This window comes from Spinacia oleracea, chromosome 5 (genome assembly GCF_020520425.1).
Source record: "Spinacia oleracea cultivar Varoflay chromosome 5, BTI_SOV_V1, whole genome shotgun sequence".
NCBI lineage: Eukaryota > Viridiplantae > Streptophyta > Magnoliopsida > Caryophyllales > Amaranthaceae > Spinacia > Spinacia oleracea.
This window is the reverse complement of record NC_079491.1, coordinates 23,731,538-23,755,198: the sequence shown is the minus strand read 5'-3', so window position 1 is coordinate 23,755,198 and position 23,661 is coordinate 23,731,538. Positions and strand designations below refer to the sequence as shown.

At 37.1% G+C, this 23,661-nt stretch overlaps 1 protein-coding gene across 4 annotated transcripts; it reads left to right on the top strand.

Annotated features, from left to right (window-relative positions):
* Nucleotides 1–1,399: 1,399 nt before the first annotated feature.
* LOC110802687 (uncharacterized) lies at nt 1,400–23,423 on the top strand. Of its 4 annotated transcripts, none has more exons than XM_022008133.2 (7): nt 1,400–1,902; nt 8,099–8,346; nt 11,900–12,064; nt 12,172–12,328; nt 17,209–17,348; nt 18,256–18,291; nt 22,219–23,423. In XM_022008133.2, exons 1-7 carry the CDS (start codon nt 1,824–1,826, stop codon nt 23,101–23,103), a joined length of 1,710 nt encoding a protein of 569 aa, XP_021863825.2. In that variant the 5' UTR covers nt 1,400–1,823; the 3' UTR covers nt 23,104–23,423. The 4 variants fall into 4 exon arrangements, with proteins under 4 accessions (XP_021863825.2, XP_056684462.1, XP_056684461.1 ...); XM_056828483.1 differs by having other exon boundaries at nt 1,437–1,902; nt 12,148–12,328; XM_056828484.1 differs by lacking the exon at nt 18,256–18,291 and having other exon boundaries at nt 1,432–1,902; nt 12,148–12,328.
* Nucleotides 23,424–23,661: the final 238 nt, after the last annotated feature.

The window sequence follows — 23,661 nt, the reverse complement described above, 5'->3', positions numbered from 1 at the left end:
TTAGTTTAGCTATTTAGATTGATTTAGGTAAGACTAGTAACGACCTAGTTTTTCCGATATCAAATTGTCGGTCCTGACATTTTAAGGGCCCTAGGAAAATCAATATGAGAGCCCCTAACATTGAGTTGTCGACAGTTACATATTTAACCTTTCACATGGGATTAAAAGGCCATTCTACCTCTAAGCTTCTGGATCTTTTATCCCGCTCTCTGTGTCCCAAACAATTTCGCCATCTTAACTATTTTTTTACATACAGTAATGTTTGAGTGAGAAGGTGTTAAAAATCAGTTGGAGTGGGACATAATAACATTGTGGAATTTTCTTGATTAAAAGATGTTGCTTGCTTCTGTAAATCATATCCTTTTACCAATCTTTAATGTCTTATTTTATGGAGCGATTTCCTTCAATATTGCATAAAGATCCAACAATTCCCTAAATACGTTACTTTTTAAGTTATTTCCCACCATACCGTCCACGTAAGCAAGGGAGAAAGAGAAGTAATTTTTTTTTTCCGGTTCAGCATTGAACCGCTATATGAGATAGCGGTTTCGTTTTAAAGCAAACCGCCATCTCAGATGGCGGTTCAATGTTATAAACCGCTATCTCAGATAGCGGTTTGTATTAAAACAAAACCGCTATCTCAGATGGCGGTTTACTTAATTGTAAATTATTTTTAACATGAATTACAGTTTAAATAGAAATATAATTTAGAAGTAACCTCTTATGACATCAATTGTGTCTGTAGCTCAGTGGATAGAGTGTGTTGTTTCTACGCAGGAGGTCGTGGGTTCGAATCCTACCTGATGTGTTTATTTCTTTTTAACCATTTATTAATATTAATTATAAACATTTCTAAATTTAACTTATCAACATTAGTGTCTGTAGCTTAGCGGATAGAGTGTTTATTTCCCAACCAAAAGGTCGTGGGTTCGACCCCTAGCTGATGCAGTTTTTTTTTTAACCATTATAAATAGTACTACTTACGTGATTAAAAAGAGACCGATTTTAATGCTGACGTGGACGGTATGGTGGGAATTAAGTTAAAAAGTGGCGCATTTTGGGAATTTGACGTTCTTTAAACAATATTGAAGGAAATCGCTCTATTTTATGATTGACAGTTCTTCATGTTGATTTTTTTTTTCTCAATTCATGTACTCGTATATCCCAACTCAGACATTTACAAGTATATTTATGAAAAATCTGATCCAACATCAAAATTTAAATAAATTTTCAAACCAAGTTCAACATAAATTTTGAGTTGCCTCCTCATAATAATTAGAATCAAAATCTTATCAAAGAAAGAAGTGTGTTTTCGAAAGAACTCCAACTGCTTCGAAATACTCCTATCTATCAAAATTGTTTTTTAAAAATAATCCCTAAGTGATCGGTAACTCGTATTAACAGTAAATTTTAGCAAAGCATTTTCCCCAATTTCTGACCCCTGTGGCCCTGTCCTCCCTTGTTCAGCCACCTTGCCCCTTCCCCTGTAAACCCCACGAACACCACCTCAATCCATCCATCTTCATTTTACCCCCCCCAAATCCACAACATAAGTTTCAACAATAAAAACCTAAAATTCAAAGTTACTACTACTTCTACACAAAAAAGCTCTCGTTTTTCACAATCCGCTGAATCTAAATTTGCTCTCCCCCCTTACTTTCTCTCTCCTCAGGGTTCTGTGGTGGTCATCACGGCGGAGGAGGGACGGTTTTGCGGCGTCTGAGTTCTATTACCGGCCGAAGTTGAGTTTTCGCGGCGGCTGCTTTCTGTTGGTTGCCGGAGTTGGAGAGGTTTTTTTTCGCGGCGGCTGCAAAGGTGGCAACATGAGCAATGATGTATTTGATGGGAAAGTATTAGCTGAGAAGCTATCTAAATTAAATAATTCGCAACAAAGTATCGAGTGTATCCTTCTGCAAATTCTTTTTTGGTCGATGCTAATTTACATTGTTTAAATAATTGTCTGAATTGTTAGTTTTATGCCTCAATTTTGTTGCTAAACTGTGGTTGCTACTTCAATTCAGACGATTCTATCAAATTTGGTGTTCTTTGTAGTTTTACTCTGCAAGGGTTCTAAAGGGTTAGGTTAGTAAATCCGGGGACTGAGACTTTGTCGTTGACGAAACCTCCTTCCAGATATGTTGTTGTCATCCTGAACTTGCAATATTACTGTTGATGTAGCTAATTCACCATGTCCACGAATATTCCTAGTTTTAGTTATTTTGGCTTTCTAGTGGTTGGGAGTTGTGGCTATAGAAGTTTTTTGGGTTGCTATTTAGCTCTTATCGACCATACTAGTCCTTTAAACTACCAAAAGTAGAGAGTGGGCTGTGAGGTTGCGGATATTCAAATTTATTTCAAAATGATTACTGTTTATCTCAAAACATATTGATAGGCTTCTTTAAAAGGATTTGACAACTACCTTTTTTTGACTCGAAGGTGGATAAGAAAATTCTAATGCAAATTCCAAAGAGTTTTTCAAATTTTCTAATTCTTGATTGCCAACAAGCAATAAATGAAGGACTTTCTTATTGCATTTTGTCATTCGGAGTCTTACCATCACATATCTTAGGTTATCTTTAGGGGATAACTCTAGGAGTTAAAGATTTTCGTTATCTAATATTGAGGTTTGCCAAAAGGTTGAAGGATAAAAGAGGGGTTAGAACTTGTGTTCCTTTGTAAGCTTTTAATAGGTGTGTGGGAGAGAAAGAAAAACTTCAGCTGATTATTTAAATGCCATGAGTATCAAATTTTTGTTTCTATGTGATACGGAGTAATCATGTATACCATGTACATATGTTTCTCATTTATGCGTTGAAAGGTTTTAAGTTAATTATTTCAGCCTTTGAACTCACAACTTCTCACTACTATTGTCATTTGAGCTTCTCATTTGTTCTATAGTTTTTTGATTTTGTTGTTGTTTGTTGTTGTTGTTGATGCGTGGTTCAGATGATTTTGATTACTTCGTATATGATTAGCGTGTCCTCTTTTACCTTTCAGCTGACTATGAGATGCTATGGTTGAAATTATTCTGGCTGTGCAGCTTAGTTTTTGAGGAAATTGATATTTGTTGATAAAATGATTAGTTTTGGAGACTAGGAGTTGGAATGGGTTGTTTTGATGTAGATCGAGGGTTTGGGGTGGATTTTTTTTACGAGGAGCTAAGGAGCCGATGCTCGGGATTGGCTTAGCCCATGCTTCATGTTTGGAAATTATTTCCGAAGATTTTTGTTAAGCTGTCCACTACAGTATAGGTTTTGTTTGCTATTATTTTAGCATCTAGATGTATCTGTAGAAGCGTAATAAAAACATGAGTGATGCAAGAGAAGCCTAGTTACGCTTCAAAATTGTATTAAGTTGCCATTTTAAGTTAGTTATTTTACGCATTTCTGGTGAAGTACTTAGCTGTTGGGCAGTCATTCCAGCTACAACTAGATGCGTGAAATCAGCTAATGGCAACTAGTTTGTATGTTAAGGGTATGCCGAGGATTAATTAAAGTCCTACTTCTAGTATGTTTCAGATATTGAGATTGTATTTACAGCACTAAAATGCTTGTTTATCAGAATTTCTTAGTGAATTTCAATGCAATTACTTGTCTTTTGGTGATTCTGTGAGTTGGAAAGGAATTTTAATGAGCCTCTTATTCAAATTTCTTAGTGAAGTTTGGTTTGGGGTTTTCCCTGTTCCGGTTTAATCAAAATCCAAAGAGCATTAAAAAAAGCTTAACCAAAGAGCTGATCAAAATCTACAAATCGCAGAAGAATAATTTCTTTATGTTGTAAATTTGGAGATGAAATTTGATTTGCTTGTTCTGATGAGAGTGTTACTTGTGCGTTAGGCAGGGGAGTTTAATGGTTCGCAGAGGTAATCACAAATAGGTGTTCTGTTCTTTCATGAGATTGCTAGTGTAAAGAGAAGGATGTGAGTCTCTTTGGGGTAGTGGAATATGATTAGGGTGATACCATTTTTAAAATTGTTTGTGAACTTCAATTATGGAGGCATCCCCATTATAAAGAAATAGATGAGCTCACCTTGATTTTCAAGGTTCTACAAGGTTATATTTGTTTTGGAACCAGTACAGATAAGTGTGTACGATTTTCTTAATCAGAAGAAGAGGCATCAGATTACTCTCAAAGTTTTTTCTTATATGAGATATTGTAAGAAGACAGAAATCTCTACCCCTTTAAGCTTCATTCATCAAATAAATAGGATGCCCATCAATGAGTGTAGTGGACTGGGTGCCTCTTCAAAAAGATGCTCCACCACCTCTAATTAGTGGAGGCAGAGGACTGTAGGAGGTGGATGGGGAATTCAACAGCACCTTTTCTTGCAAGTCATGTTTGGGTTGTCTATCTCTGCCCACCAATGTGTCCAGTTTTCCCAGTTCACCATTTAATTTTGAAGGCTAGAGTTTCTCTTGAGGTGAATGCTGTTGTGTGGACCTTTGTGTTGGGAAAAATCAACACTAATGATATGCTCCACAGGAGAATTCAAAGATGGTTATGTCGCCTCTTCAGATATGTGCCTGTTGTGTCATGGCATTGAGGAGACTTGCTCGCATTTCTACATTGTGAGATGGCAAGTAATATCTGGAGGAGGCTATTTTGCAGTGTACGGGGAGTACCGGGTTTTCCCTTGTAATGTTTTGGATCTGTTACAAGTTTATTTGTGGGATTTGGCAGGGCTAAGGCAAACAAGATGTCGCGGCTCAATGCCTTTATGGTTCCTGTGGTTAAAACGTAATGCACCCAATCATCTCAAGAATTACTTTAACTAGTGATGTGTCATGAGATATAATAACTTATTCAGCTTCTTTCTAGTCAGCAGGGGTTCCTGTAGTTCCTTAGTAGGAGAAATGCAATGGAACTGGGTTTATGTGTTATCTGTTTTTTACTGTTTAAGGACAATTTGTTTCTGTTCTTGTATTTTTTGTTAGGTGCTTGTATTTATAAATATTTTTCTTCACTAAAATAAGTAAAAATCAGTTCTCATCTGAATTTTAGGGGTTATACCAATGGTTCTGATATTTTACGCTTTGCTGACCATTCTGATAGGCTTGTAAGATCTTTTCAGTGCTGAAATGTTTAGGAATTGATGAAGGTGTATCCGAGATTCATAATTCAGGAGTGATGTGTTTACGAGTTAATCTAACTTCTGTCCACCATATCTAGAATAATATGATAGGCCTTTTTTTTGGTTACTAGTCTGTAGTCTGTGTACCTCTTGTCTTCTCCATCAGCAGACGAATTTTTTTCTTCCAAATGTGATCTACCAACATGCATCTTTTTTTGTTGACTAAATTAATTTTTCAATTTTGTTGGTTTCTTTTCACGCAAAAATTGGGGCTTCTTGACATCTGCATAGAGCAAAGAATACTTAACAGCTTGCAAAGACATTAAATCTGTTCAAGGCTTTGTAATTTCGCAAATTACTTTTGCTCTCGTTTTTACTTGTGTTTTAACTGTTTTTTATCATTTTTTAAAGAGCTTGAAAACCTCTCTTACTTCATATTATATCCATGATTAAATTCTTGCATTCCTGCAAAATTTTGGAAGTAACCCTTGGTTGTTGTTGCTGCAAATTTTTCCAATTAGCTGCTTTGGTGATTACTAAATAACACCTTGTTTCAGTTTGTGCTTCCAGTGATAGCTTAATAAGCATGCTTTCAATATTTGCGAGTTATTTTTATTTCCTTGAAAAATATCCATAACTTTTGCAATTGTTTTTCTGTACCAAGTGAGTTACATTTCTATTTCTTATCATCTTCATCAAATGTGCAACCCCATTTCAGTATACAACCTTTTGGTGTAAAATCAACTGGCTCCCAGTGGAACTTTTTGTTAGTTTGGTATGGTTACTGATGAGTACATTAGGGTTACAATAAGCTTAAAGATACAGTCCAATAAGATTTTTTCTTGTTCACCCATTCCATTGTAGAGCTTGTCTTTTCTGGAAGACCATCTGGCTCTATCATGTGACACTTGTTATTTTGGATACTAATATGCCTATAATATATTTGAAGCCCTGGCATTGAAAGATGTTGAAAGCATGCTATTGATGAAGATATGGCAATGATGAATATGAATCGTACGTAAGAGTTGGTGGATAAACAAGGAAAGAAGATTATGGCCAAAAGTGGGTGCCCAACAAGTGACTTATGGTGATGGAAAGATATGTACAAACGTGAAAAATGGCTCGCAGTGATTGAAGATTCATGACCCTTGTCTTGGGTTTTAGTTTAGCTAAGAAAAGGTGGAGTAGGGAGCTTGGAAATTTGATGTTGGATTTTTACTATAAGGACGGAATCTCAAGAAAGGTTTTATTAGTTAGGTTTTGAAGCTTAGGTAATTTTTATTTTCTTTTAATTTCAAGGAGAACAATTTCTCTAGTTGTACTTCTCATTTCACTGTTATAATAAATTTGTCTTCTGACAATGAAACATTGGCTTCTGTTGCGTTGCCGAGGACCATACATACTGCTGTTTCCTAAGCAGCATAAATAGAATTGCAGTTGCAAGTATTATGTGATAGTAACTGACCAATAACAACGCTGTGATTAAGAAATGAACAAAATTGACAAACTTAGAGGGATACAAAGATCAAAATAGAGAAAATTGGGGAATGTGGAAGGGTTGGCTTAACTGCTTCTAATGTTGGTCCTAGTGTCTGTTTGTCTTTAGTGTCTGTATACGGAATCATAGAAATGTAGGATTTTCTCCTTTTATATCCATTATTAAATACAAGTATACTGATTTCCTGCAATTTCTTGCAACAATGGAAAAATGTTGAAGGAACACTTTTGCTTTCACTTGCATCAAATAGTTTTGGAAAGACGACTTCAATAAACAAGAAAAAGAAGCTTGACAGCTCATTAGCGCAAGATTTTAACATAAGTATTTCCTTTTTCTATTGTTATATTAGAAGTGCTTTTGTTGAAGGTCGAAGAAAGTAGCCATATGCAAGGGAGTTGGCTGTTGTGGTCCTTGTGCAGGAATGATAAGAAGGAGTTGGCTCTTGTGGGGGAATGATAAGAAAGAGTTGGCGTTGAAATCGGATTTGGATTTTCGAAATTCTCATTATGTTGCTAGTTAAGGTGCTGAGTAAAATGTACTCAATACAAGGTAGAGGTGGTAAATTAGTCAAATAGCCTGGGGAATCCTATATGTATTGTTTTTCTTATATTGGTAGATGACACTATGGATGGAAACAGCATATGAGGGATTTTTTAGTTCATGGAAAAGCAAGGTGTAGGGACTTACTGACTTACTGGTTTGAAATAAGATCTGCAAATGCATGGTGATTTATTTGTAGAAATTTGGTGTCTAGGAACGCTGGGCCACTGTGTGGTTTCCCTCATGGTTTCCCATAGACTAGACTTTTTGACATAAGAATAGAGTGGACACCGTTAAGATTAGTTTCATTAATGTCAGCCCAAGGAAGTTCATTTCTTAAATTTTCTGCTGTTTCTTCCTTCTTGTTGAACCAAGAGTTGGATGTTAAAGTTTTGTTTTTGTAGCTAGTTGACTTGCCATCTTCTCAGTCCTATTCTCAGCTTGGTCTTTTACGTTCTGCGACTACTTCCCCAGTTCCTTATTAATACAGCTTCAGTTCTCTTCTGAGTTCTGATGGAACATTCTATCTGTAGGAGTTTTCAATACTGAAGATAAGTACTTTTTTTCTTATCGTTTTTCTTTGTTTTTTTCACATTGAAGCTCCATAATGGATTGCTAATCACATGGAGAGTTTGTTTCTAAAATTCCATGTCTTATTGCCTTATGCTTGATTTTTTTCCCATTAGCATGTTTGTTTAAAGAACAAAAGGGCCTTCCAAAGTCAAAGCTGGGATGTTGTAAGAATTGAGTCTTTGAGCACATATTAAATGGGGTGCCGCAAGGTGCTTTAGAAGCAGCTAGGGGAAATTTGCTATAAAATATAATTTTATGAATTCTCTCTTGAGAAGTATTTGAAGAAGTTTCTGAATCCCTATGAAGGCGAGTATAGGTGATATTTTGATTGTTTTCTTCCACAAACTCTGCAATTTTCGCTCTTATTGTTGCTGTACTATCTTCTTGGTATCCTGTTTCCTTTAACATGAGATCAGCATTGTCCCGTTGGTGTATTTCCAACCGTAAGAAAGCACGGCAGGTTGTTGAAACATGGGAGAAAATGTTCAATATATCTCAGAAAGAGAAATGTGTTTCGTTTCTTTTTCTTGCGAATGATATATTGCAAAATAGCCGGAGAAAGGGCAACGAATTTGTGAATGAGTTCTGGAAAGTCCTTCCATCTGCACTTAAGCATGTCTTTGATAATGGCGATGAAAGTGGAAAGAAAGCAGCGAACAGACTGGTTAGTACTAAATATATCATCATTGTTATGTTTTCATTTCCGTATTTCTCCAAAAACACATACTCAGTTATTTAATTCATGTAATTATTTATAAACCCTGTTCACATGTATAGCAACATCAAACTTGCTCCCCATGCCACATAGGACACCTCTTCCTAGCTCCCATTGATTTGTAGCTTTCTTTCTTCAAGTTCAGTTACTCTTTCAGTGACATTTATTCAGTATTTATCTTTGTCAACTTGCTTTCCATGCCAAACGGGACATCTCCCTCAAGTTCCCATTGACTAGTAAATTTCTCTCTTCAGGTTCTGTTACTCTTTCGTTTGTGACATAATAACAAATGAGTAAATTTGTGGATTACTATAAAGTCCATGGTACTGAATTCATAATAACTTGTGGAGCCAGGTAGGTATAAAATTGACAAAAAGCCCCATGCAGCTTCTTAGCATGTCTCCCTCTTTTGGGATGCTTCCTTTTTTTTTTTTCAAATAAAGGAAAACTAATTACACCTGCCTACCTTTTTGTGTGTATGGGAGAAAATGGATGTGGTCAATTGTTTTATACCTAGTCTATTTGTTTTGAGTAGCTCATGTGTAAGACAAGCGTCTTGTGTGATTGGGGCGACTTTATAGCCAATGACTTATTTTTGACTTGTTGAAAAAGAAACACGGGTGACATTTTTTAGATTTTAGTAATTTGACTGTCCTAATTTTTTTTTTCCATTCACGTATATATGGCGTGATCTTTATATGGCTACTACTATCTTTCTTTTGACATTTTAGTAATTTTCATGCTTACAAAATGTAGGCATTAATTCATTATCAATTTCCATAATGTAGGCGTTAGTTCATTATCAATTTCTTTGACCAAGCGTTAGAAGCTAAAAAATGTTGAAGAGAGTGGGAACCCCCTGCGTGAATCTTGTCAGTTTTGATGAGATATGGTTCACAAACCACTCATAATATTTTAATCTTTATCAGAGCTAGCCATTTTTTACCTATTTTTTAATTATCTGTTTGGGAATGGGGTTTTTATTTGCAAATCCAGAATTCCAGATATTGCCCTAATCATTTGTCTGGGAATCCAAAGATTTACCCCAGGGTCAAAAGAAAGAATTTGAAACCCTACTTAGACACATGCCATTTATAGATCTGGTCCCCTTGAACATATGCTCGCTCTCTCTCTCATCTGACCCAAATTTTAAAATCACCTGCTCACCTCCCACTCTCCTTGCTTGACACTAAAACCAACCGAGAAAACCAACCAAATTGCCATTATTGAGCCTCCTTTGTTTCTTTTCATTTCCAACACCAATCAAAAGTTTCTGCATATCAATCAATTTTATCAATCTTTGACGACAACCAAACTACTCCTTTCTTAAACCTCCTCCGCGTTTCTGTTGTATTCATTATTGATCCAGCTGTATCTCAATTCGTATAGATTTATTGGTGATTTTCTAGTTTCGGATTTTTTTTGGAATAACGAGAATGGAGTAGAGTAGGCCATGGCCCTCAGAAGTCTAGAACAGTCAACCTGAAAGCAAGAACTTGTCATTAAGTGTCAATGAATGTGGTGGATGTCAATTCACACTCTTTAAAAATTTATAAAAATTGCATAAAACTAAGGTTTTTGAGACCCCAGCAAATCTTGTATAACGGGTATAAAGATCTTAGTCTGTAAGGAACTAAGGATTTCCTTTGCCTATTTATCTTTGAATTTAAATTCAACTATGAAGCATTTTTTGACTTTTTTGAATGACGTTCTTTAATATTCTTTGATCAGTACAAGAAATAGCATTATGGTTCAACTATATATTTTAGTTGATTTAATTGTTAATTCGTTATGAATTTGTTTTCTTTTATTTTTTTATTTATTTTCCCGGGATTTTAAGGCTGGTATTTTTGGGTACTAGTGGGTTCCTTAAAATAATTAGTGGGCGTTTGGTTCATGAAGGGGAAAGGGGAAGAGTTTGAGAAAGGGAGTCAAGGAGAATGTGAAACCAAGCGCTAAGGGGCGTTCGGCACTGCTGCGGTTTTGGGTTTTTTGGTTTCTTTTTCTTAAAAAGTACTCCGTAAAACAAAACTTGTTCGCCAAAAGCGTTTTTAAAATAAACTTCCGTTCAGTTTACACTGGAAATAAATGGAAAATCCAAAACCACTTTTAGTGGTTTCTGAATTTTGGTTTTCTTTTCTTCGGGAGAATCGTTCTCTTTTTCCAACGCTCATTCACTCCTCTCCCTCCTTTCTCCCCTCTTTCTCACTGTTCTCATACAGTACTACTCAAGTACTCAACCCCTTTCTTCCTTCTTCCATGAAATTTCTCTCTCCTCTTGGTATTCCATCGCTAGAAACCCCAAAATAAAAAAATTAATAGAAAAGGGTGTGAGAAATTATTATGGACTGAATATCTTATTCTCCTGAAGAAGAAAAAGGGAGGGGAGGTTAGATTTAATTAGTTTTGATTTCACTAGAGGACTTGATTTGCAATAGTATGTAAAAAAAAAGAGAGAAATAATTAATTATTGGCAGCGATGATGGTGTCGGTGATGACCGATAAAAGATTGCAAAGGTAGTGAATTTAGGGGTTATGTCTTCCAAAGAACTTAAAGATCTACCAAATTAAACAGTTTATAAGATTCATAGAAAATTAACAATGGAATCTGGTATTTAGATCCGTCTTATGAAGAACTTGAAAACCCATCAATGGTGGGTTAGTATCCAGAGCAGAGAGAAATAGATGAAACACAGTAAAATAAATTTAAGAGAAACGTCACTTTTATTGCGGGGTTCCTGAGAGAGGTTATATTTATTTTTATTTTTTTAATAAAAAATTTTAAAAATCAGTTTTTTATTTTGGTAAAACAAAACTAAAGTCGGTTTTTTGTTTTGATAAAACTCACAACTCAAAACTCAAAGTGGTACCGAACGGGCCCTAAATGGGTTGTTTGTTTTAAAAATAAGAAAGAGAACCCAACACATTATCCTTCCATGATTCCATCTATACCACCACCCCTTCCCTTCAATCTACACCTATTCCGCTGCTACCGCGCTACACCACTCCTCCGTCTTTTGCCTCCACCGCCCTTCCCTTCCCCTCTTTCTGCCGCTGCTGCTTCAATTGTCCTCTGCCGCTGCTGCCGTTGCTCCTCCCGCTTTCTCTCTTTTTTATTTTTTTTGAGGAAACTCACTATCTCTCTTAGATCCGGTTGTTTGGAGGTTTTTTTAAGGGTGGTTAGTTTTTTGGGGGTGGTATTCGAGAAAGGTGGGTTGTTTGTTTGAAGGGTTTGGGTGGTTTTAGGGGTGGGTAGGGTGAATTTCGTGGTGGGTGGGCGTACGGGGTGGGTTTTGTGGTTTTCGGGTTGGTTAGGGTGGATGTGGGGTGGTTTCCGGGTTTGTTCGGGTGGTTCTAGCCTTCTAGGCTGTGTGGTTATGAAGACCCTGTACCAACTGCCTCCCTAAACTGTGGAATTTTTGCTCAACATGTTGCCACTGACTTGAAACAACCTTAAAGTATTTTGATTATATGGGGTATGTTCTCCTTTACTATTTTGTAGGTTGACATTTGGGAAGAAAGAAAGGTTTTTGGATCTCGCGGTCAAAGTCTTAAAGATGAACTAGCAGCCAACCAGATAAAAGATCCGGCTCCACAAGTTGTCAGCAATGGAAACACTGCCAATCCCATCAAAATTGTGAAGAAGGATGCTCAATCATTGAGAATTGTCAGTTTTTTTTGTTTCATTTTTTTTGGCTCTGTATATTTTGGTTTTACCTTGGTTTATTAACCAGTTTTATGCTTGAAAAGTCTTCTTGTTCATCATATTTTCAGAAATTGGCCATTGGAGGACTTCCTGAAAAAATTGTGTCAGCATTTCATTCACTCCATGATGAATGCTCAGATGAAGAATCTATTCTGGTGAAGTGTAATGCAACTGTGCATTCTGTAGAAAGAGTTCTGAAAGAAGTAGAAGCTACCACCAGTCAAGGTATGTCATGTACCTCTCTTGTTTTAGGTAGATAATTTTATAGTTTACCCCCTCCTCCTAGATGATAGATGGGAAATGTCACACCTTTCCATTTTGAAGTTGGGACTGTGGGGCATTATATTGCCACTCTCCGGACAATGACTCAGGCTGTACCATCCACTTCTATCACGTTATATGGGCAGGGAAATTTCAAGACTGATGTCATGGGTACTAGTTCCATGGTGAGTGGTTTTCATGTGGTCCACGCCTTTCTTTTCAACAGCCTTAATGTCCCTGTTTTAATTCAGCTCTTTCCGCAACAGATTATTGTGAGATAGAAAAGTCTCTGCCTTACATCATATCCTTCTGTTTTTCAGCAGCCGCTGTCCTGCAATCCTCTTTTCACAATCCACCTGGCACATGACCAAATGTACAGTTCATATATATCCTGATATGGCACTTTGACACCTTTAAACTACGCTACCATCTGAAAAAATTCTTTACAAATTGATCTTTTGGAGTATGATTCACATCTGTTTCTGGCTATTGTCCCAAAGTATGTGTCACATAGTTGGCTGCTTGGCTTTACACTGATCCTGGTACTAGGAAGCAATTGTACTCATTGAGGATGCAGAAATAGCGGATTATCATTTTATGGCCGGATTAAGTGCTAATTTTTGTTGTTTAAGGAAATATTTCTCTTCTGAATACTTTCTCTACCCCCACCATCTCTCTGCTCGTTACCAAACCCTCAGGTCCACCACCACATCACTCACCAGTCACCTCCTTCTTACCATATTAACCCAGAACATGGTCATCACCATATTCCATTTACCAGCACCATCATCACCTGATTTCATTTGGCTGTATTTTGCAATCAAATTTTAAAGTCAAGAATAATACGGATTTCAATAACTTGCTGTGAATTCTACTTTAACAACTTCAGTTTATCGGAGTGTGTGTTTTAGGAAAAACATTGGCTGCTCAATTCTCGCATTCCATTCACCTTTTCCAAGTTCTTTCATTCCCCACATCACTGTTTCAGTGTTTTGTACTGTAGTTGATTTTCACTTAGCTTTTCTTTGTTGAGAATTTTTTTTCCTTATGTCCAAGATTCACAAGTTTTAGCAACAACTAACCTTGTAAAACGGTATAAAATCCTAATTGCAATAAACTCTAATGCTGACCAACGTGCTTTAATGTACATATCCTTGTCTGAGTAAAATAGCCTACATTAAGTCATTAACCCGTTTTCGGAGGAACTTTTGCATGAGCTTTTACATGCATAGCGCCTATACACACATTACAAGCTGGCTTGACTTTTTTTTTCTTTTCGGAATGCTTATTAGCACACACTCTTCATTCCCTTCTTTCTCTTTTTATGTTTACTTCCACGGTTATGTGGTTCATGACTTCATGGTAAGTATTCCATACCCTTGTCGTAGTGTTTTTTATGAGTAATGTAGAGTGTAAGATATTTCCTATGTCCTGTAATTCCACCATTTGGATTGAGCACACAGATTAATAAAGATAGCAAATATAAAAAATACCCATGTGACACCAAATAGCAAAGAGAGAGAAAAGGTTAGGTGAAAAGAGTAAATATAAAATGTGTACAAAGGTACAATGAGTATTTGGTGTGTGACCGCACTACAAAGTAGGTGAAAGCATACCATAATAGGGAATTGTGTAATTAATAATGTAACTTTCAAATAATGCAAATGGTGCAATTCAAAAAAATAAAATATCCCAGTGGAAGTAGAACGTAGATAGTAGGACCATTTTGAGAAGACACAGTACCAATGTATTTGGATAGGTTACTCTAATGGAAAGAGAAAATGAGAGATCCATCTTCCCTTGTTTGGAAGAAGTAGGAGGAAGGAGATCCAAAGTCATTCGTGACATTGATGTTGTTAGAAAAGAAATATCGCAAGTTTGTAAAACTTCACTTGTAAAGGAGGTGGTTGATAAATTTTGGATTGAGGATTTTGTTTGGAATCAGATTCCTTTTGAACTTGGAGAGTGGTTAGATAGAGCCTCGAAGGAGCATAACCTAAGATGTATTTTTTTCAGTATGGACAAGGGTAAGGATGGTTTTGTATGGTACTTCATCAAGATTGCTGGTATTTGATCTACTTTGGAGCAGTTTCATGAGGCTGGTGGTATTGGGAAGACTAAGAACTCCAATAGTATTAGTCTGGTTCCTATGTAGGATCTTTTCATAAAGTTTAAGGTTTTCCTTCCCATTTGTTTGATTACCAACGCCTTTAAGATTGTCACAAAAGTGTTGGAAAACCGACTAAGGGATGTGCTTTCTTTTACCATCTCTCAATCAAAGAATGCTTTTGTGGAGGGACGCCAAAATTTAGATGTGGCTCTTGTAGCTAATGAAGTGGTAGGTGAAGCTCGGAAAAGAAGGGTTTTGGTTGTCAAGCTTACGATTGGGTGAGTTGGAGTTTCTTAGATTTTGTGTTGATAATGTTTTTGTGATTGGTGGAGACATTGGATCAATGGTGCTTGTCTCTCGTTTATTTCTCGTTTTTGGTGAATGGTTTACTTCGCCTCTGAGTTTGCGGCAAGGGAATCCCATATCTCCTCTTCTTTTCTCCATCGTTACTGATGTGCTTGGTAGAATGTATGGGAGAGGTGTGTCAAAAGGTTTGAGTGAGGGTTTTAAGGTTGGAAATGAGTTAGTGCAGGTTTCCCACTTGCACTAAGCACATGATACCATTTTGTTTTTATGAGCAATCACGAAAAGTTGAAGGTGTTTACTGTCTTGTAGGTCTTTGAGTTAATTTCAGGGACGAAGATTAACCTTTCTAAATGGTACACTAGGTGGTGTTGGTCTTGTATCTCTTGACCAGGATGTGTTTGTGGAGTATGCAACGTGATAAGCTTGGTAGGGTGTAAGATTCAAAATTGGTTGTTCGGTTATTTGGGCTATACCCTCGCTGGTAATCCACAATCAGGTACGGTTTGGGTACCTATTGTCTCTCGACTTTTTAGTAGATAGGAACTGTTGGAAAAAGGTATGTTTTCCTTTCAGAGGGAAAGACACAAGGAAGGAGGTTTAGGGGTTGGAAGGCTAGTGATAAAGATTGGTGCTTCAGTGGGTAAGTGGCTATGGAGTTTTCCTCTTGATCCTCTTGATCCCCGACTTTGTGGCATCGTGTAATCCGGAGTATGTATGGGTTACTCAAAAACATGTGGGATGAATGGTGTGGTGTGTCGGTAACTAATGCTTGGCCTTAGAAATTCTTTTTCAAAAAAATCAGTCATCTTGTCGTTAGTCAGTTTCAAGGAAGGGAATGACAATCACATTACATTTTGGGAGGATGTTTGGAGAGGGGAACAACCATTTTCTGTGATGGGGAGAATCAACACTAATGATATGCTATCCATAGAAGACGACTAAGTATGACTATGTCGTCAAATGTGTGTTGTGCTAATAGTGAGTCGTGCTCACACGTCTTGATGGCAAGTAATATTTTTGGGGTATTTTTGCTCTCCCATTAATACCGGGTTATTCCACGTACTGTTTTGGATCTTACACAAGTCGTACTTGTGGGATTTGGAAGGCAAAGGAGGAGAAGATTTTGCGGTGAGATGATTTATGGCGATTCTGTGGTGTTTGTGGATAACTTATTTAACTTCTTGTGGGTTAAGGCAACAGGGTAATTTAGAAGTGAGTTGGGGTAGTTCCACGAAATAGGACTAGTTTGTAATCTTATTTTGAGTTCTCCGTTCTTGTACTTTCTGCTAGTTGTTGATTTATGATGGAAAACTGACGTCATTAATATTCAAAAGTAGAGACTGTTTTAAGAAGGGTACGCATAGTTTGGACTGGTGTTATCAACGTTCCTTTTCATTTGTTCTTACTGTGTGGGAGGAAATCAGTGTTACCCGGTTCGTGGTACGTGGCCTCGAACCGCGAACTCGGTTCGTTCGTACCCGGTTCGATGTGGTTCGCGAACGGGATCACCGGAGGTGACAATCCCGAATTGAAACCCTAGATCTACAATTGAAGCACTTCGATAAAGTTGTGAAGCTCGAAAGCATAGGGTTTTACTAGCCTGAGTGTTGCGAGAACACCGGTGCATTTGCCGGAATAAATGGTGTTCGCATGATAAAGATGTATGTGTATGGTGTAGGGAGGGAGAGGAGGATGAAGGCAGACTTTTTAAGTTGCAACTGTCAGCCACTATTCACCTTCTCCCTTTCCTTTGTCTGTTCACCTTTTCCCACCTTATGTTATTAAATGTATTAAATATAAAGTACTACTCCCAATACAACCAGCCACTGCTTTTCTTTATTAATTGTTTTTTTTCTTTTCACCTCGCAAAATGTAACTACATTTTGAATTTTTATTAGAAATATCCATTAAAAGTAGCCTATTTATTACTGAGACGTTCTGGGTTCTTTAAAGGTTGCATTCCGCGTTCCCGTACCACATACCACTCTAACCCACGTTCCTTGTATCTTTGACGAAAATCTTAGTCTCTAATTGGGGGTTTCATTGATGATGGGTTAATTGGATTGATATCCTTGATTTCTCCTTTAGTTTGCACAAGCAAAAATTAAAAAACATAAAATCACCTTTTTAGCTGTTATTAGCAGCTTTCCATGTTTCCTTAATCGTGAGAGAATCCTAACAATTTTTTGGAGTTAATTCATCATAAAATTGAGGAAAGCCTAAAATCATCCTCAAACTCATCAAACTAGTTACTTTTCATTTCCCCTAAAAGCTCCAACAATGGGTGGGATTTATGCCATGTGGTGGTAATTACTATTCTAGTGTTCTGCCGTCTCTTTCCATTCCTTCCTGTTGAAGTTTGAATCCCTCCCATGATTTTGTGCCAACAAAACGTGGTACTAACTGACAATTAATTCTTTTCGATCAGGAATCCAGCCAGGGACCGGTGTTGCAGATGAGATGCAGGAGCAGGAAAATGTCCTTCAGGAATGTGTCCGACAACTTGAAGGTACAGAAGCCATCCGGGTAACTCTGGTTTCTCTGCTAAAAGAGGCAGTTCAGGATCAAGTACGTCTCTTGCTTTTCTCTAATATAGAATTTCTTTGTTAACTTTGTTAGACATAGGGAATTTGAGCAAGAGATAAAGTAAGGAACATTTGTGTGGGAGTGTGGGAGTGTGTGTGTGTGTGTGTGTGAGAGAGAGAGAGAGAGAGAGAGAGAGAGAGAGAGAGAGAGAGAGAGGGTGGAGGGAGGGAGAGCTTGATGCACTCATACCTTTCCCATCATCATGTGCTGCAATGGATGCCAAGGCATTGTGCTGCAGCATTAGCTTCTTATCAAACTTGCAAATTATTTAATACTTCATCCGTTAAGGGATTTTACGATGTTTCTTGTATTACGTTTTCCAATGCAAAAATTCAATCATTAATATATTTTTTTTATCAACATATAAAAAGTTGGTGTTATAAACTTATACAATGAGACAATTCTAACAAGATCCACATGATTACATTTTTTTATTAAGTATTAATCACAAATGATATTCAAAGTAGATTACATAAACAGTGTCAAAACTCAAAAGTCAATATGTGTCAACTAAAACAGAACGGAGGAAGTATGGTGTATTAGACTGGGCATTACTCAAGAATCCTGAACCACTTCCTCCAACCTTTTGAGCCATCTCATCATAAAGCGACAATCTTGATTGTCTTGGTTGGTTACCTAAAGTCTAAAATTGGTCATGGCTTGTCACGAACATTGTCACAGAAAAAGTTCACACATCAAGAAGTAGAAGCAGGAAAGAGAGGTAGAGTTGGAGAGCATCAATGAATTTGGAATTTAACTTTCTAGGAAAATCGACAACCAAAACCTTTGCACCAAGGGTAGCTGAAAGGACTCCAGAATGTTCCACATTTATCTGTTTGTATATGTTACGGTTTTCTGAAAACCATTCCTAATAGTTGTATTCTTTCAGGAAGCGCAGCTTGAGACTCTACAGCGTCAATTACGGGTAAAACTCTTCCTCCCTAGTCCCTACTGAGAGCACTCGTTATTTTAAATCATGTATAACAAAACTAAGGATAAATTGTAGCTTACTAGACTAGAAAGTATGTTAACCTCATTTTCAAGAAACATGCAAGCAGGTGCCACCGCTAAATCGGTTATTTGAAGTAAGGGTTGAGGCTCAAAGGGAGCTTTTGTGCCTCGCTCCTTTAAGAGTTTGTCTTGGTATGAGCTTCAAAAGAGCAATTAAAGGAATGATAAATTGACAAATAATTGGTATGTGTTTCTGAAAAGGTGATTAGTGAAAATATAGGGCGTTATAAGGTGGAATAATTCCTTCAATCCATGTAGGATTTGTACCTACATCCTCCATGGGATTTACACAAATGATTGAGCTAATATTTTTGTTATTCTTCTTCCATTCTAAAAGCAATGTACATTTCTGTTGGTTTATGGTTTCTCTCTATCTCTCTCCTCGTGACATGGGTCTTCTTAATCTTCGTGTCAGTCTCCCCCATGTTGCACTTATTTGAGAACAGAGGAAGTATTAAGTTCTAAACAACCATACCATTAAAACCGTTATCTTACCACGTATCAGAAATTTCTGCCTCCGAGCGATAGTCAATCAAAAGAAATAACCAAAACTAACCAATAGGGTTCCCTGATTTTGGATTACAAATTGATTAGAGGATAATACCTATATCTCTAACCTGATATATTCCGTCAATTACAATTTGATCGATGATATCAATTTGATCAATTACTATGGTGTTTCAAAGAGTTTACACATTACTGTGTGGGATGTGTGATCAATTCCTTCTCCTTCAATGCTCGAGTCCAGTCCAGTTTGATTCAGGGTTTCTATCGTAAAAACTCCCATCTTTTTCGCAATCTCTAGTTATTGCCGTTCTCAACTCCTTACTTTTGAATCTTATAAATCCTTTCCCTATCTTTTTATTTCAATGAAATCCAATAAGGTTGCGTTTGGAATCATGGATTTCATTTCAAATGGTTAATTTCAATTTCTGGAATTAAAATCTTAGAATTTGATTCCGAATTTTGTTTTTGGGAGACATGAGAATTCGAAATCCGAAATTTCAAGTTCTTAATATGTTGTTTGGCAACAATAGACATTTCAATTCACCATTAGAATATTAATTTTACAGCAAATTATTTCAACAACAACAACAAAGCCTTAGTCCCAACATTTGGGGGTCGGATAACATGAATCGACATAGGAGATTGTCATTGTGACCAATCAAACAAGAAAGGAGCGGCAAGTTAAAAGAATAAACAAGGAAGAGGGGGAAAGTGAAAAAATGGAAGTAAAATAAGAAAAAATATATAATATAGATTAAAGAAAAATATCATAAAGGATAGTAAAAATGTAAAATTTAAAACGCAAGGAATTAAAAATAAAAATCAGGAGAAATAAATAAATTAAGTACATTTAAAAAAGCATAATTACATTTTTACTTAGTTCATTTTAAAAAATATTACACCAAAATAATCCAACGAAACTATAAATCAACTGATTATGAAGAACAATTAAAACAATACACCCAACCCTAGTACATACTCCCTCAATTCCACAATGTTCCTCATGTTTACTATTCATATGGTCAAAGTTTAAAAACTTTGACCTTAATTAATAGTATAATTAAGAGTGAAAATATTAACTTGTGGGATATTATTGGATTCGTTTCAATATAAATTTTCTAAATATCATTTTTTATAATTTTTACTAATGCAAAATTAAAACTATTAACGGTCAGAGTAGTGCATTGGAGACCGCGTATAATGGAAAAGTGAGGAACATTATGGAACAGAGGGAGTACATATTTAAATCAGATTAACAATCAAGGAAAATAATGGTGTTAAAAAAGGATGATGTTCAATAGAATCCCAACTTCAAATAAAAATGTGTTATTCAACAACAATTAAACATGCTAGTCATGGAATTATCCAATTAATCAACAATATACTACCAAAATTAATATCAGCTTCAAGTTTCAAAATTGGGGAAAACAAAACCCTAACTCTTGGAATTTCGTTGTATTCACTTCAATCTTCTCATGGCGCCGTAATCATATTGATATTAGGAGAATGGACGGGTCGTTGGCGTTGACAATAAGGTTACAAGGTGGCAAGGATAACGAAGTTGCGAAGTGGTTACAAAGCGGCCACGACAACGAGGCTATGAGACAAGGGTGATCGAGGAGAGCTAGATAAGGAGTAGTAGGTGAAGGAGATAGAATAAATGGAGGCTGGCATGAGAGGAAGAGAGAGTCGATCGAGATCTTGGTAGTTCATCAATGGCAGAGGGGAGGGAAAGTGAAGAGAGGAAGAAGAAGAAAGGTTGACTGAGAGTAGAGAAGAGAGCGAAATAAATGGATTTCAAATACCACATTTCATTTGCATTTCAAACTCTTTACATTGGCCTTGTTTTCTAAGGGACTTGGAATTGGGCCAAATCCAAATCCAAATTCCATGTCTTTCCAAACAAGTTAATTGGGCAAAATCCAGAATTTCAAATGAAATTCTAGTTCCCAAATAGGCCATAAGGTAATCACCTTTAGATTTCTTATTCTGTAATCAACATAAAAAACCTAATTACTTGTATCAATCAAGGAGTACGAATTTTTAAAAATTAGGCTATACTACAAGCTTCATTAAAAGTTCTATTTAGAAGCAAGTTATTTAAACTAAGTAGGTAGAACAAGTCTCGCCTTTCCATGATACAGGTTCATTCTGGACCTTATATTAAGAAGACAATGCAAGATTGAGATATAATCTCAGTTTACAGTTACTCGTTTTCACATGATCTTGATCTTATATATTTGTGTGAGCATTCTGCGCCTTGGTTCTTGGACCATGAATTGAGTTTAATCGTGTTTCCTAGCAGTGGTCCAAAAGTCATTTAAGATCTACTCGTACTTTTGTGACAGGCAGTATTCATGGTAAGACTTGATCTTTACATTAAGGTTTGTTGCTACTTCCTTTTTGTAAGACTCTCAGAATTCCGTTGTTGACATGCAAGTTCATCTTTTACATCAATGTCTCAACTCTCAGAGAGGTCGTTGGCTATGGAAAGATTAGGATTCTTCCAATAGATTAAGACATCAAAGAGAGGCCAAGAAAACAACAGCCATATATTTTTGACGCAGGGATCTACTTGGGAAGAGCCTGATGTTTTTGCTCCGCCATAGCACCTACTATATTGTTAGAACTTCCCTCTGCTTATGTCAGCCAAAGGAGATGGCAACAAGGCATGAAATTCACCGCAAGTGGGAATCTGAATGGCAAGCTTAAAGTTTTTTCGTTAAGTAAAAATAAACTCCGTATTTCATAGTATGTTGGAAAAAACAGGAAGGGAATGTCACTCACATTTAAGAGGGGTAAAGACAAAAACAAAAGTACTTGCCCTTTAACTATTGAGTAATAATCTACAATATTAGAATAATAACGTAACTGTAGGAAGTTATTACTTGACTCCAAAATTAAGCCTCAAAATTTGAAAACTTCACAAGGGGAAGCTAATACCCTCAAGAATCTGTTAGATGATAAGGTCCAATGCCGTTCAGGAGTAATTGCACATCCGAGTCTTTAGATTATGTGAGGTGGGAATTTGAACCTTAAGCTATTCAAAATGTTATAACCCCTTATGGTGTAGTTTCATTACATGTTTTTTTCAGGATTACCATACTATGTCATGTGGAACTCCCATCATTTGTTTTATGGGTTTTGAAATATTGTCGTTGTATATGTAGACAGATCATGCTAATTGCTGCCTTTAGGTAAGAATCGGATTTGTTTAATTAAGAAAGTTAATTTCTTCGTTTTTTACTACATTTTATGCCCTTTTACTATAATTATTGCTTCATTTTCTCCAAATAATTTTGCCGCTGAGTTGGTGATGTGCATGGAGTTGCAGATTGCTCGTAGTCGGATTAATGACGTGGGAATTCTGAGGCCAAAGGTATCATCGCATGATCACGGTTTATCAGCTGGATCAGTTCGTGCATTGACTGAACCGCCAATGACGGGAGAGTATAATAACTCTTTGCAGCCGACAAGCAGTCTTCAAATCCCTCCAAGTCAACCAATTGGCAATCAGCAGATTCCTGTTCATCAAGTTCCTCAAACTCCTAATCAACATGTAACCTCTTTTGCTGCACTCACAGCATCTGATGAAGATAGTAAAAAGGCTGCAGCTGCTGCTGTTGCTGCTAAGCTTGCTGCTTCCACATCCTCAGCACAGATGCTTACCTCGGTCCTTTCTTCCCTTGTGGCACAAGAGGCTGCTTCAAAGAATGATAGCTTGAGAAAGGGAGGGTTTTCTGCTAACTTGACAATGTTCTCTCCTGAAAAACGGCAAAAACTCGAACAGCCATCATCAGGAGCAGATGTTGCAAACCTTGATCCAGGTAGCTCACCCTATTTTACCCCTATCCAGCAACCGATATCGGGTAACCCAGCCTCCCAGTCCAGCATGCAGGGTTCATTGGGCCCGCCTCCCCTGCCGCCACCTCCCCCATCTCTGCAACCTACCAATCCAGTTCTTAATCAGTTTACTCAGTCTGCTGGTATGATGATGAATATGATGCCTTATGGATTTGGTAGTAACAGCTTACCACCACCACCTCCTTTTCCATCTCATGTTTCCATGGGACTTGCACGACCACCAGGGCCTCAAAGCTCACAGCCGCTTCAGCCTCCTCAACAACAGAATGCAAGTGGAGGATTCTATCGGCCACCTGGTATTGGTCTTTATGGGTCAAACAGTCAGCCTTCAACACCACCTGTGCAGCGGCAGTAACTGTATGCTGACATTTTTAGAAGGGAGAGGGATATTTGATATTTCTCCCATGCGACTGTACATTATTAGGGGCTCTTGTTTACTTGTAGGCTATACACCTTTTGGCACCATACTCTGTCTATCAACTTTGATGGATGTTGTGTAGCATTAAGGGGGTTATTTATTAGTTACAAAACCATCTTACATCTGTAGTTAGACATGTATCCTTTAAAAACGAGCAGAGTAGCTTTTAGTTCTCTTAGGTAACAATGAAAAACTTATATCTCATTTAGCTGTATGATGTTCACAGCTGAAATCTGAGTCGGGAACAATTGTCTCAACAGCCACTCTCAGCAATTGTCTGTGGATCAGATCGACCTATAAGGCGAAGATTCTACCATTCCTCCATTGCAAAATTCTTTCTAGTATTTTAGACTTGTCTTTCCTCACCCTGTCTCTCTCTCTCCCTTTTTCTTCATTCTACCATTCCTCTCTTTCTATCAATTGACGGCCCTACGTTGAAACCACATAACTGCTACAGATTACTTTTCTTCCTTCTACGTTGCAGTTATGTCTTTT

Bases quoted from the DNA above. Each gene is read 5' to 3' on its own strand.
- LOC110802687 (XM_056828483.1), top strand. From the start codon at position 1,824: ATGAGCAATGATGTATTTGATGGGAAAGTATTAGCTGAGAAGCTATCT. The intron at 1,903-8,098 runs GTATCCTTCTGC...ACATGAGATCAG, and splicing joins TTCGCAACAAAGTATCGAGT to CATTGTCCCGTTGGTGTATT. The intron at 18,292-22,218 runs GTAAAACTCTTC...ATGGAGTTGCAG, and splicing joins CTCTACAGCGTCAATTACGG to ATTGCTCGTAGTCGGATTAA.